Here is a 15,325-nt window from a genome sequence, read left to right on the forward strand (position 1 = left end):
GGGCAGCCTAAATTTAGGGAATAGGAGAAAGTCGATGGCTCCCGGCGAGTGGGGGCAAGGGGGGCGGCTGGACTGGGAGGAGGGCCAGGCCCGTATGACTTATGCTACAGTGGAATGCATGCACTCATTTTTATTTAACAAGTGTTTGCTGTGTCCTTACTATGGTGCCAGGCTTTGTTCTGGTGCTGGCGATGCAGTGAACCAGACAGAGAAAAGTCCTGGCTTGAAAATAAGTGGACTGGGAGTGACCAGTGACTTCTGGAAACAGCAGAACTTTCCAAACTTGCAGACCTGGTAAATCCAGGCAATTCCAATGTAGGGGCCAGACCAAATTCCCTAATGTATTTCTGTTACCACCATGGCCTTACCCACCCTACCCCAAACCTCTGTTACCCCCACAGGGAAACAGTTGGATTGATTGTTCTAGTCCTGAGGGATGGGATGCAATGAGGAACTAAGGCAGTAGTTAGAGGATGAAAACACACAGATGCCAGTGCTCGACACCCACACAGGCCAGCAAGGGACTGTGAAACACATAGAACATACTGAAAGGAGACGTGCCCTCTGCAGATAATAACTTTGCTTTTAGACATAGAAGCACTCTGTACCCTCAGATGATGGCAAATTTTCAAGCTTTGGCATTAGATAAGACTGTTCTGGGCGTTTTTTCCTTTTATTCTTCAGTATTGTGAAATAGAACACATATAGAAAAAAATGCACAAAAACATTCATGTGCAGTTAACAAGTAATTATAAAGCAAATACCCATCCATATAACCACTCAAGAAATAAAATATTGCCAGTACCCACAGAAACTGATGCCCTCCATGTGACTTCTCAGTCTCAACCCCTCTCCTGACTTTTATGATAATTTATTCCTTGTTTTTTTCCTTTATAATTTTACTACTTATGTATGCATGGATTTTGTTTTACTTGTCTGGTTAATAGCTAGGAGTAATCCAGGTCATGTCTGATAAAATAAGATGGGAGATTATTTTCATCAAAAAAAAAATGATGTGTTCTAAAGCAATGAGGGTGATATTCTTCTGTTTCATGTAAACTGGGCATATTGAAAGAAATTCCAAAATGTGTACAGGCAACAGCTGTATAAGGACTTTGACCATTTGAACATATTAATCTGGCTCCTCTATCCATCTGTTGATCTCACTATGTCAGAGTCCCACCTAATTATAGCCTTGCCTTGTTAAACTACATTGTTCCGAGTTTTATCTGTTTTGCTTTTCCTTCAGGGTGGGCCTTAGTGTTCATGCCCTGAAAATATCTGTAAGGACCTGCGCTCACTGTCTGCCCCGCGCCTCTCCACAACACAGGTGTCTTCCATGTGAAGACCTTCCCTATAGTGGGAGAGTATGGAGTTATGTTTTCAGGGAAATACTGTGGAAACTGGAAGATTTTCCCCTCACGATTTTCTTACCAAGAACTGATTGCCTGTCTACCTAGAATGACACAGGTCAGACCTTCCCTGCTAATGGAAGGATGAGCAAGGCTACCTTTTCCAACTTTGTTATGACCTCCTCCAGTCTTTCTTGGGTAATCGCCAAACCTTCTCCATTCTTATATTAGAAAAGAGAACCAAATAGATAATTAATTGTTTAGACTAATTAATTTTTTAGAATGGAAATATTAACATGAGTTTAGCTGGCCAATGCTTAGGCATTGCCAGGGTCTATGTGAGCCCCTACATGTGAATGGTTGGTGAGAACATTTCACCTAAGCCAAAGTCATAGTCTGAGTTCCTTGTGGAGATGGTTAGACTAAACTCTAAATCCACTGATGGTATACAAAATATAAAACTGAAGAAAAAAACTCTGAAAACCTATGGCATTATGAAATAATAATGACACAGAAGATTAAAAATTGAGAGTAATTTAAAAGCCTTTTATTACCTTAAATGCATTATAGAGATAACATCTTTTAAAGTTAAAAGGAACTTGTTAGTACTTAAATATCATCCATTTCATCTTCCTTGTTTACAGGAAAAAAGCACACAATAGATTAAATATCAGATTAATTTTTCTAATAATATTTGCTTAGGCTAATATTCAGTTGCATTTACATTTCCCAATTACATGCCACCAGGTGTTGACATATGATGCAACCTAGAGACATATCAGGTAGCAGGGGTGAAATGTACTTTATTTAGATCATCTACTCAGAAAACAGTGAGTGTTGACAGTAGATTTGGGATTGGTGCTTGGGCCCAACCAGGTGCTCAGAGTCTGTGCTGACCCTCCGTAGAGACTGGTAGGGTCATAATCCTTGCAGACATGATATAACACTACCGGGGATTGAAACTGAGTTCCCTACTCAGCCTGTGTATGAGCACCACTAGCACAGTTCCAAGAGCAAGAAAGCAGCCTGGTATCATCAGCTCAGCATCCCTACTGAATGGTGCCTAAACAATTCAGCATGCCTGCAGATTTTAAAGGGTACTCCTTGCAATTCTCCTGATGTGATAGGAAAATGTTTTAAAACTTTTGTTTTGTTTTGTAATGTAACCTGAAGGTGATGCCAGGTAGGCATTAACAGGCTTGGTTGGTGTTTTAAGTAATCTGTTAAACCTTTGAGTCATGAAATTAATTTTTCCATGTTGGTAATATTTTTTCACAGGCTCAGAAAAAAAGTTTGAATCAGACTTCCCCCATTTCCGCTTCCAAGACCACAGATGGCCTGAGGCAAGCACAGATTCCTGGCCTCTTGAGCACCGTACTGCCAGGTCGGGAGCCTTTGTACTAAGCTCTCCTCAGTCCGGCCCTGTTTTCCCAGACACTCAGAGAAGCTCTTCTCACATCCTTCATTCTGCATGCAGTCTTTCTGACTCAATCTCACCTCTACTCTCATCATTCCTTTTTTGTGTATCCTTTCCATGTTGCATCTGTGTCATCATTTTATATGCAAGAAAAAACCACTTCTAAATAAATTATGTTACATTAAATTATGTGAAAAAGTAGGCTGCTTATAAAAAACAAAATCTAGTATTATATGGCACAGGTGACTTTATAACTATCCTCGCGTTGCTTTACACACACACACACACACACACACACACACACACACACACACACTTACATACCTACTTAGAACTCCTACCCCCCACCTCGAGACTAAAAACATTATGGCTGTCTTTTGTTTCTTCTAAAGCTTCGAATACTGCACTGCTCAATAAGTACTAGAAAGACAAAAGCGTGAAGCCTCCTAGTCAGTCCTCTGTTTGGGCCTCCCTTTCATTAAGTTGTGAGTATTTTAGGTTTCGGCAGTACTGATAGATTACTGGCTTGAGGCCTGTTCCTCAGACTGTAGATAATTGAGACTGTTGCATTGACAGCTTTTATTTATTACCATTTATTTGTTTACTTCTATCACCTAAATAGGCTTTAATAATCCTTACCTGTGCTCCCAGAGATTTTGTAGATAAATGTACTTCCTGCTATGCTTCTTCACAGTAAGCATCCATGATAAAGAAATCCCTTTCAGAATATTCCATAATCTGTGTACATTAGACTCTAGGATTATACAATGGGTCTTATTCACTGCTTCTGTTGAACATTGTCTTATGTGTTAATTCTAATAGGGCAAGATTCTGGAAGCAAAGTCTTACCAGCGTCCTTAGGAACCACACAACCACAGCAGGAAAAAGTAGTTGGATCATCTCCTGGTCAGCCAGCTGTGCAGGTAGAACATAGTTTGTTTGCATTGCTTCTTCTTAACGTTTAGCATAATTGAAAGAAAATATAGTTGTCATCTTGTGCTTGGTATTGCTGCCTGGTATCATCTCCACAGCCAGTGCAGTCTCCTTGTGTGCCCACAAAAGCGTGCTCACTGAAGACCCCAGTGGGCCAGGCCTTGTTATGTTGATGTTTATGGGATGAATTTGTCTGTCCTGTTTCTCACGTATTTACAATGCTATCTTTTCCTCATGATGTATAATATACCAGCAGCCAACACATAGTAGGCACTCCAAAAACGTGGTTTTCTGTTGAATGATATTATTCATTACTGTATCAAAAGTAGATCTGTTCCTCTTAGTTATACTGAAAGATTTTTTTTCTGCAGTGGCAACCAGGAATGTGTGAAGTAGTTGATCCCTGCCGTCTTTTTAACCCAACCACTGATCTATAAAGGAAAGAAAACGAAGTTTTGTTTTCCATTTACAAAGGCCTTAATTTCTTCCCCATCCAACTTAGCAACTAATAGTTTAATGAAACTTGTTCTAGTCTGAGCCTGCCTGGAGTACTCACTGAAGGGTCTGTTTCAGTTCTCAGGTTCTGATGTAGGCATATTTGTTTCCTTAACATGACATAGAAATGCCATACTAGATCACACGCCCAAACTAACAGGAGCTCGAAAGTGTTCGCTTCCTTATTTACCGCTGAGAAGATGAATTGAGTAATATCCACTGAATTTTCAGATGTTCCTGGAGTCGCTACCCATAAATATATTTTTTCAAAAATATGATGATGCATTTGTAGAGGAAGTTGAGGATTCAGGCTTTAAGGTACAAGCTGAGTCCTTCCAAGGAACTGATAGGATAGCATTCTATAATCTTGACACAGAGTGACTTTGCTACATGGGTCTATGGACTTGATTTTTTTTTTTTTTTTTAGCAAGTCAAAAGTCTGCATTCTTACAATATGCTCTTAATAGGGAGTTGCAAATATTCAAAACATAGTTAACTTTATGTGTAATTATATTCTGTTTATTTTTTCAAAGAAGGAAATAATAAGAGATATGTTTTGTCTTTAGGTGGATGGTCATTCAGGAGGACAGAAGAGGCCTGCTACAAAACAACTAACTAAAGGAGCTTTGTGAGTGACCTTGGAAATGACTTATTTTGAACATTTCTCTAGGTTCCTAACCTTAAATACATACACAAAAGAAGTCAAGTTATAATGATAAATATACTATTTTTAAAATATACTTTGAAAATCTTTCCCTATAGTTTGTTTCCATTATATAAATATATCAAAAATAGTTTGAGCCTACTATTTGCTCTTTTGTTCTTAAGAAGAATTCTTTGCCCTTTTAGCAAACCACATACCCTTTGGTTGGCCTGAGTGTCTCCGAGAGAAGCATGGTTTGATAAACTTCTATTTCAGAACAGAAATATTAGCATAATCTTAGTTGGCCAATGCTCAGGTATTTCCAAGATCTGTATGAGCTCCCGCACATGAGCTCACTGTCCAAACACTGTGCTTTTGAAGCCAGGGCCATAGTTTGAGTCCTCTATGGAGACAGTTAGACCTAAGTCTAAACCCAGCAACGGTATACAAAGTATAAAACTGAAGAAAAAACAGAATCGCTATACTATGAATAACATTCCTGTATGTCTTGTTTTCTTTACATGCAAAGATTAGATTTCCTAACATGACTCTCCACTGACATTGGCCATTTCTCTTTTAAAGCATTCTCCAGCAGTTACAGAGGGACCAAGCCCATGCTGTGACACCTGATAAAAGTCAGTTCCAATCACTAAGTGATGCGGTGCAGAGGCTGCTCTCCTACCACGTGTGCCAGGGCTCCATGCCCACTGAGGAAGACTTAAAGAAAGGTAAACAGGCTATAACCCATGGGTGCCACTTTGACACGAGGTGACCCCCGTGGATGCCCCGCAGAAGAGCGAGAACCTCATAGCCTCCAGATGTTATCCAGGCCACTGTTTTCAGTCACAGACCTAACTTTTTCCTAGCATAATTGATTTTACAGTCCTGGTTTAGGGTTATAACTTATTCTCAATATTCTGTGAAGGTTTATCCAAATGTCAGAGTATTTTGGGGGGCAGTGACTCCAAAGCATTGTTTGAACTGCTGGCCGTAAATGGGATGGCTCTGAACTACATACTGTACATGGTGGTTTAGGCATAGTCCTTGTATTTAGGCAGAATGCATATCTTTAGCTCTCACTACCAGTTTTATGAGTTAGATAGATCCTTTAGCCCCTACAAGCATTCTCTGAGGTTACAAAGTGAGTCCAAGGCATTGCTGTATATCAAGAAATTGGCAAAAAAAAAAAAAAAAAAAAAAAAAAAAAAGTTAAGGTTAAAGGCCCCTAATCCCAACCTAAAACTTAGCCCATTCTGATGCAACTTGGTTCTGCCCTCCTTCCCACCACCATTCCAAAGACTTGACTCCATTAGTTCCCCGACATAGTATTGTGGTCTCAGTCAATCCACGATGAGCTTCCCTGGGAAGTCCAGGGAACAGGGAACAGATCCAGCATTAAACAGGGATGTAAGGACTCTGAGAATAGTGAAGTACAAAATGTGAGATGTTTGGAGACCAACAGACAAAGGGCAGAGCCATAGCACCATGACCTACAGGATACCATGAACTACTTTGTGTCTTTACATGCAACTAGTCTGTCCAACCCAGGCAGCTGGACTTCACTGTTTCAACTGTTTTAGTTTTTCATACTATTAGAAGGGAGTGGAGGCTGAGATCATCTAAACAAGTGGATCATTCTCTATGCGTTGATACTTATGGCTGGTCTGTGCTATATGGTTTTCTTTTATAGGTGATTTTTTTGGCTTCTTCATTAAAGGTAAAATAAACTAGTATTGAAATTAGTTTCCATGATCATATTACCAGTGGACAGTGAGGGAAGGCAGTGCAGAAGCATGTTGTTTAACCAAGGCAGAGCTAATCTAAGGAGAGAAAATTTCCACAGACAAGATGTGTTTGAATAATGAAAGAGTGATATATTTCAATCCTAGGAAATTTAAGACCTGGTGATTTGCACTCTCTTACTGTTTTCTCTCTCTCTCTCACTGTTTTCTCTCTCTCTCTCTTTTTAAAGTCGACAATGAATTTGAAACAGTTGCCACTCAGCTCCTAAAAAGGACCCAAGCTATGCTTAACAAATACAGATGCCTGCTCCTAGAAGATGCCATGGTAAAATTCTGCTACCAAATGTATTTGATTTTTAAACCCCACAGGTCACAGCTACTAATTCAGAAAGAAAACTTCAAGGAATCAGTTTCCCAGCATAGTTTAAAAGGCACAGCTATTTGAGATTGTAGAAAAACTTACATCCGACTGTTATGCTACTAACAGCAGCTAATGTACCTACTGTGCTTTATTTACATGGTCGATCACAATCAATGTTCCTGTAGCTGTTCCAAATGAGGAAACCAGGGCTTTGTTTAAATAATTTGTCCGGGATCATATAGCTAGTAAGTTTGTAGGGTCGTCAGCAGAGCCAGCGTACAGACCAGGACCGTCCCACCCCGTGGTCCCCACTCTGACGCTGTCCGCTGCCTCTCGCCAGCCCAGAGATGGGGAAGAAGAGTGGCGGCACTGCCGGCGAAGCTTGTTGAGGACTGTATCTGAAAAGACTTGGTGATGACAAATGTTAGAATTAGTTTCGTCTTATTTTTAATTGTGAGAGATTCATAGCATGCCATAAAATTCATGCTTAATTTTAAAATGTACAACTTGATGGTTTTTAGTATATTCATAGATTGTGTAGCCATCACCACTGTCTAATTCCAGGACATTTTCATTACCTCAGATAAGAACTAAAATTGGTTTTAAGGCACCAGTTAATAAGAGAAAGGAGTAAGATATTTCACGAAATGATGGGAAGACCACAGCTATTCTCAGATTTTTTAAAGCAGTTCTAAAATCATATCAGCTTTAACCTATAAATTGGTCTCTTACAAGTGGTTTTCAATTTAAGATCAACTTTGAAAATGTACCTTAGGGGATTAGTTGAAGTACATTATCTACATATGCAGTATATTGTAAGTAGGTATGTATGTGTGTTTGGGCTTACCTAAAAATACATATATGTTTACTAATATATGTTTACTTAAAATTGTGCCTCCAAGGTCTGAAATAGTTGTTCTATATTGAAAACCATTTCTAAAATAAAACACTGAGACATCAAAAAGACTATCATTTTTGAAAAGAGGACCACTTATTTGGTCCAATTATATCTGCCATGAATTTTCATGTTAAGTAAGACCCAGAAATATAATTTAAGATATGATTCTGTAGAGCAAAAAAGGAAAACCTTAATTAAAAAAAAAAAAAAAAAAGCGTAGCAAAGTATAAAGTAAAAGGTCATCCTAAGGAAAAAAATCCCAACATATTATTAGCAGGGAGGGAAATAAGAAAGGTCCAGAACAGTGTGTATAATTGCTACCATTTGTGTGCAAAAAAATACAAAGAAGAATGTAAATGCATGTGTGTGCATAATATATCTCTGGAAGAGTGTATTAAACTGCAAGGTACAGGGTGCCTCCAGGGAGAGGCACTGGGACGTGGGCGTGGTACATAGGGGAGGTGAAGAAGAAAGGCTTACTTTTCACTTCCCCTTTATTACCTTTTGCATTTTATGCTAATGTGTAAGTTACAGTTTCTAAAGAATGTATCTTATGTGGCAAGGGAAAATGTGACTAAATGGAATATGACATGCCTAGAGCCTAAACATTAAATTCTCATTTCTGATTGCTTAATTTTTCCAAAGATACAGTGAGATGTTTGCCTTTGTTAAAAGGCACCTGAAATGACTGGACTCTCTCATTTTCAGCGGATCAATCCCTCTGCTGAGATGGTGATGATCGATAGAATGTTCAACCAGGAGGAAAGAGCATCTCTTTCCCGGGACAAGCGTCTGGCTCTTGTGGACCCTGGTAAGATGCACCAGAGTGAAGAGAGGAGTGCTCCCACTGTGGCTCGGGCTATGGGCCTTTGGGGAGTCTCTCTGAATCCACCTTTGATATGAAACCTGAGAGAACGTGAATTCTGGGGGGAAAAAAATCCAGAGTTGAGAGCAGGATATGAATACTCTGTGAAGTTCTATATTGTACAAAATTCAAACTGGAATTTTACATTCAGTTCATTGTTTTTTTCCCACTTTTAAACTTCTCAGTCTTTCTCTAGTTTTTGAGAATCGAATTAAGTCAGAAGCCTTTCCAGAAGCAGTTAAACCTAAGCAAATTACTGACCTGTCTTACTGTGTGCAAGGCATTGGTAGGGGAAAAAAATTCATGAAAAAAAAACGGCCCCTGTCCATAAGATAAGAAATTATAATGTTCCATTTAAGTACTTTTCTCTTACTCCATCATTTTCATGCTAATTGCATACATGTTAAATTTGACCCACACTCTGCCTTTTAAAAAGGAATTCTCTTTACTTTTTTCTAGCCTCTAAACATTTTTAAATCGAATAACATAACAATTCATGGAATGTAGATTTTACCCATGCTTTTTCCACCCTATAAAAGAAATGTTTTTATTCCTCCAGGTTTTCTTCCAATTCTGGTTCTTTTACATACATAATTTGTATATAGTTATAATCATATGTCATATGCTAGACATAATTTTATTATTTGAATTTCTTCCATTTAATATGCCTGAAGTCTTTATCATGTTGCTTTATTCTTCAAAATAATATTTAATAAAATTTTAATACATTAATTTGATACTTTAGCTAATCCAGTCCCCTATTATTGGACTATTACAGTAAGTCTTCACTTAATATCATCTATTGGTTCTTGGAAACTGCAATTTAAAGCAAAACTATGAGGAAACCAGTTTTATCATTGGCTAATTGATATAAACAAGAATTAAGTTCCCACAGCATTTTCTGGACACAAAAACATCACCAAACTTCTAAATAAAGACCAAAAATACTTCAAATAGTAAACATTGAAATAAATGTGAGCTATACACACATTTAATAAAGATTAATAAAAATTAAAGAATTATTTTCCAACCCTGAACAGGATGGCCTTTTATCACAGGGCACACTCACACACTTACAACCATGCTCACTCAGACTGGGACAATGTAGAAACCCAATTTACCTCATGTGCACATCTTTGGTCTATGGGAGGAAATTGGAGTATCCCGAAGAAACCCACAGAAACATCAAGAGGACATGAAAACTCCACACAGACAGTGGCCCAGCTGGGAATCGATATTTTTTTTTCCATCAATGATACAACAAAACAATGTTGAACAAAGCAATGTTATTTGAGGACCTGCTGTATTCTCCTATGACTTTACTTCCATTCCTCTAACGTCCTTTCTGATACTTAAAGGTGAAGGTTCTGCCTTGTGTTTGATGTAGCTCAAGAAATTTCCATAGAAAATAGATGATTCTTACCCTTAGTCTAAAGGGAGAATCTGAAAGAATTACTATATACGTAGGAGAATCCTCAAATCTTTCCAAAATAGAAGAGACAAATGTAGGATATATTCCTATCCCTTTTTCTTAGAACCTGAAATCTGTTGTCTTTTGGTGAATTAGGTTTGTGGAATAACCATCCTACTTTGTCATATCCCCCTTAGGCATGAATGTCATGTGGGCAGAGACATGCTTTATTCTCTTCTGTATTGTGCCTATATAGCCAGTGTTTATTGAATGGAATCAGCTATTTGGATTTCAAGTCTATATTCCCTAGATCTCATATTTTGGGGTTTGGTTAACAAATTCATTTCATTTTCATTACTTCCAGAGTGAACACTTTCTCTGCCATTGCATGATAACAACAGTCTCCTTCCTCCCTCTGTGCCCTCGACCCCCTAAATTCTCACTAACATTTCTGTTGCCATCCTTAGGTCTTCAAGCCTAGTATAGTTCAATGCTTACTCATAGACACCGTTCCTCCACGCCCCACTGTCCTTCCAAGCAGATGCCATTTTGGATGCATGTTGACCTTCATTGTGTACTCCTAGCAAAGTAAAGCTAGTTATGCCAGGTCCCCTCACATGTGTCTAAAGGGACTGAAGCCATCTCCCAAAGACAAATAGTTGTGTCCGTCACACCCTACCCTACCCCACCCCCCACCAGAGCCTCATTCTAGGGCCCTCTGCTCCAAGGAAGAAACCAGGCTGATACTAGTATCTAATTTCTATTTTCAGACTGTTTCAAAGCAGTCATTAATTTAAAAACTTTAAAAATGGCAGTAAGAGGTCAAAGACAAAGTGGAGCTTTTTGCCTGTCCTGTTTTCCCATTTGTCATCAAGCAGCTACCTTTCAAAAAGGTTTAAGCTTCTTGTCTGGAGGCTGTGGCGCCATAGCCTTGGTTACTTTTATAGGATGCCTCCTCAAATGCTGTGCTTCTGCATCTTCTTGGATGTAAAAGACTGGGTGGGCTGGAGTGGGACAGCTTTGCCCCTGACCTACCAAGGGTCTGTTTTTTTTGTTCTTAATCACTCATTTGTTCATAAATGGTTTTTGTTTGTTTGTTTGTTTCCACTTCCAGAGGGTTTTCAGGCTGATTTCTGTTGTTCTTTCAAACTTGATAAAGCCGCTCATGACACACAGTTTGGCAGGATCGACCAGCATGGCAGTAAAACAACCAGCTCTCTCCATCCGACGTCCAAGGCCCAAAGCAGAGACCGAGCCAAACCATGCCTGGCAGAACCAACAAATCATGACCAATTTCATCTAGTGCCTAACCACATCGTGGTCTCCGCAGAAGGAAACATTTCTAAAAAAACTGAATGCCTCGGCAGAGCACTGAAATTTGACAAAGTGGGCTTAGTTCAGTACCGGGGTGCGTCTGAAGAGAAAATCAGCCGGAGAGACTCCATGAAGGGCAGCGAGTGCTCTCCCGGCCCTGAAGGGCACCGGAAAACCTCATCCAGACCAGATCGTGGTACTGAGAGCAAACTCTCAAGTATCTTAGGAGATTCTCACTTGGAGATGACATGTAACAATTCCTTCCAGGACAAAACTCTGAGGAATTCTCCAAAGAATGAAGTTTTACACACAGACATCATGAAAGGATCAGGAGAGCCCCAGCCCGACCTCCAGCTCACTAAGAGTTTGGAAACAACATTTAAGAACATCTTGGAACTCAAAAAGGCGGGGCGGCAGCCCCAGAGTGACCCCGCAGTTAGCGGCTCTGTTGAGTTAGATTTCCCCAACTTTTCTCCAATGGCTTCGCAGGAAAACTGCCTGGAAAAGTTCATCCCGGACCACAGTGAAGGCGTTGTAGAAACTGACTCTATTTTAGAAGCAGCTGTAAATAGTATCCTAGAGTGTTAATAGCAGCAGTCCTTTCCCCATCCCACCCCCCAGACCCCGCCCCGGACAAGTTGCAGTCTTTCCTGGCAAAAGCAAATGGAAACGGTCTCCTGTCTCCAGCCTGCGTGATCTTTCATCACAGGTTATTCTTTCTAATCTCAACCCCGTTCTTTGTTTAAGAGCAATACTTGTGGTGGTTACAGGGAGATCCTTTAGTAAAATGAATCCTTGTTAGAAAGCAGTCTGATAGGCCCTACACATTTCAAGTGTTCCAAAAGTGCTTATAGTCATTTTTGTTTTATTTTTTTTAAAAAAACACTATAACTCAATGAGATCAAGTACACTTGGCCCTGGATAAAATTCTGACAATCATAAGTCATTTGCAAAGAACAGACTTATTAAAGAAATCAAACAGGACTGATAGAAGCTACTTTTTAAAGCATATCCCACTGCATCTCCAAATTTGGGGTTTTGGGGGTTTTTTGGTGGAGGGAGACCACATGGTTCTCCCCCTCAGCCATGTCTGAGCAGTACGTTGCTGGCCGCTCTGCTAGGGACCCCACAGCCTTGGTATAAGTAGCCAGTAGCGCACAAGCAGGGCATTTGCAGGGCTTCCTTGTTCATTGTTCAAGTGCTTTTCCGATGCTCCTGGAACAAAAATTTCATGCTTTTTCAGCATATCCATGTTGAATTTCATCTAGGGAATGCTCTGTTCTTAGTAGCAACAGCATGACTTGAGATCATTTCACCAGGCTAAATAAAGGAAAATGGAAACCGGTTAAGTGGCACAGTGTACAGGGGAGGCCGGGATAGAGCCATGAGGAATATAATATGTATATATGTAAAAGCATATATATGTTAACTATTGAGAAAAAAACACAAGCGTTTTGCATTTATAATTGGATATAGTCAACATACGATGTACGTTTTTGTTTGTTGCTGGGTATCGTTTCATTTAACCTCTCTTTGCACCCTCTCCCACAACAAATAGCCAAGCATCAAAAGCACTTTCATTTGAAAAGTATGTCGTAATTTTCATTTTAAACCTTAAGGGGACTTTGGCCTTGTTTTTTTGCTTCTTGTTGTCTGAGAACAGTAGTCACCCCCGGCAGCAGTCATTACCAAAACACAGATAAACCAAAGGTAACCAGCTAGCCCACCACGGAAAGGAGAGATCTGAGACACAGGATTCCCACTTGAGAGCCAAAGGACATGCCCCGTCATGGTTTGTGTTTGGCCCGTGTTCATATTAGTGAACATGACTTATTGCTTTATTTATTTATATTTCTTTTCAGGGAGCATTCCCCATTTTCCTTTCTTGAATACTTGCCATAGGTCATCCCATTTTATTGTTACTTTCATACTCATCAATTATGTTCTGTCATTGGGAAAGCTACATAATGGTATTTGATATGCACTCTCACCGATGCCTGTGTGCATGTATCTGAGCTATTCAGAGCCAGAGTTCATTATGGTTACAGCGTGTACACACTCTCCCTCTTATGTGTATGCACTCTCTCATTTATTCTGTTTATCTCTCTAGCTTTAGAGGTGTACCCACTGGTCTCCACCCTAACCCATTGCCAGGATCCGCTTCTGGCTGTCCCCAGAATGGGGATGACCCCCATTGTCATCATGTTGGGCATTTCTTTTCCAGATTGGCCTGTGATGGAAAGGAAGGCTTCTGATTACTAGAAACACAGCAACAGAAGACCTGTACTCTCCCTGCCCTTTTTCCACCACACACAGAAACCATGTGAGACAGCCAGTCTTCATAAAAGCGAAGTACCTTCTCCCCGCTCCTGTAGAAATTGGAAAAACTGGGCCATCTCTGGATTACCATTTTTTCCTTATTTGTGCCAATGTCCAGGTTGCAGATTTCCTCTTTTTCCTGTATTGTAACATATTAGAAAGATAAGTTGGTGCTGCCAGTCGAAACTTTCGGTTTGGGCAGCCCTGGGGTAACACCCTGCCCTGAAGCCCATGATCTCATCGGCTCTTCTTCCCTTAGAGTTCATGCTCCCCTAATTCATGCTCCCCTAATTCCTAGCAAGACTTAAAGATGGTTCCCTCTGATCAAATTCTTCTCATTGTGGAACTTTCTACCTGGAAGCCTTCACGAAGGCCACTATTGAGTTACATTAATTACTGCGAATCAGTGGAATTCTTAAGAGACAAGATAAGCTTTGTGTACATTTGTCACCTCTCTCTTCCCTATCCTGCCCTGCTTCCCCAATCCTAGCTTTCCTTATACCATCTTAAAGGGTTTTTAAGCCCTAACACTTGTCTAGCAAATGGAGAGCCTAATTTACCAAAATGAAACTTGTAAATTTTTGTGTCTTTGTATGTAAGTTTACTTTTTATGGAGGAAAGATTCTAGATAATGACAAATGAAGATTACGAAACGTGTTTTACTCCTGTGATTAGGTTATGCGCACATGGGTCATAACCCGCATGTCGAGCCCCCTCTGGTGAAGGGAGAAAGCTCAGCCTCCGATGGCCAATGCTCAGTTGTTCAGGTTCATAGTCAAAGTTAAGTTTTAGAACTACTTGTACTCAGTAACAAAAATCATTTCTTTTTTCTGTTGTTGTGGAAAAGTGTGAATTTGTTATTAAGCATTTGATTTTCTGTGTCCTTGAGTACTGCCTAAAGATAAAGCAAATTTTAAACTGGCAATTACGAAAAAGAACTATTTTAGCTCTGAAGAATTTAGTAGACTTTGTTAGATTAGGGAGGCCTTACAGACTGACTTGACTTAAAAGAGGACGCGTCACTCACTGTCAGTGTGGTGTGGGCTTTATTTGCTTAAATACCTTCATTTGTATAGTATGTCTCACTTGAAATTGCTTTGTATACATTTTGTAAAAATATTTATAAAATGTTTTGTAAAAAAAAGTATAACAAATTGCAGTTTATTTTGTTATGTTGGATAAATACTGTTAAAAGAAACCAGTCAGTAACTATATTGTTAATCCATGGTTAGGAAATGTTTAGTTGGAGATTACAAAATGAAACAACCATTGCAATACAGCCAAAGATTTGGGAAAATGTGCAACTGTGATTGTCTTGATTTTGCAAATAGGAATGGCTGCTTTTCCCAGAAGAAAAGGGTAAGTAAGTGCTCAGGGGGAGTTATATTTAAAGATATTTACCATTGCCCAAAGTAGCGTAACCAGTGAAGGGGTAGGATTTTAATTGATGGGCCTTTCCAAACAGTTACAAATTAAAGTTGGTCAGTGAGAAAGTTTAGTCATATACACCTCTGGCATCCATCCCTTCTGTCACACAGGTCCTTAACTAAGGAAGGAAAAATGGAGCCATTTGAA

The 15,325-nt window shown here is 39.6% G+C and overlaps 1 protein-coding gene across 3 annotated transcripts in view; it reads left to right on the top strand.

The window, feature by feature from the left end:
• Nucleotides 1–15,049, top strand: part of BICRAL (BRD4 interacting chromatin remodeling complex associated protein like) — a 91,804-nt gene extending 76,755 nt beyond the window's left edge. For all 3 annotated transcript variants that reach the window (XM_016128604.2, XM_016128605.2, XM_016128603.2), the window contains 7 exons: nt 2,631–2,736; nt 3,592–3,692; nt 4,764–4,825; nt 5,423–5,568; nt 6,813–6,907; nt 8,550–8,652; nt 11,232–15,049. In XM_016128604.2, the coding sequence (XP_015984090.1) occupies nt 2,631–2,736; nt 3,592–3,692; nt 4,764–4,825; nt 5,423–5,568; nt 6,813–6,907; nt 8,550–8,652; nt 11,232–12,019 (1,401 nt within the window). In that variant the 3' untranslated portion in view covers nt 12,020–15,049. The remainder of the gene's footprint in view (nt 1–2,630; nt 2,737–3,591; nt 3,693–4,763; nt 4,826–5,422; nt 5,569–6,812; nt 6,908–8,549; nt 8,653–11,231) is intronic.
• Nucleotides 15,050–15,325: the final 276 nt, after the last annotated feature.

Source organism: Rousettus aegyptiacus, unplaced genomic scaffold (genome assembly GCF_014176215.1).
Source record: "Rousettus aegyptiacus isolate mRouAeg1 unplaced genomic scaffold, mRouAeg1.p scaffold_m13_p_1, whole genome shotgun sequence".
NCBI lineage: Eukaryota > Metazoa > Chordata > Mammalia > Chiroptera > Pteropodidae > Rousettus > Rousettus aegyptiacus.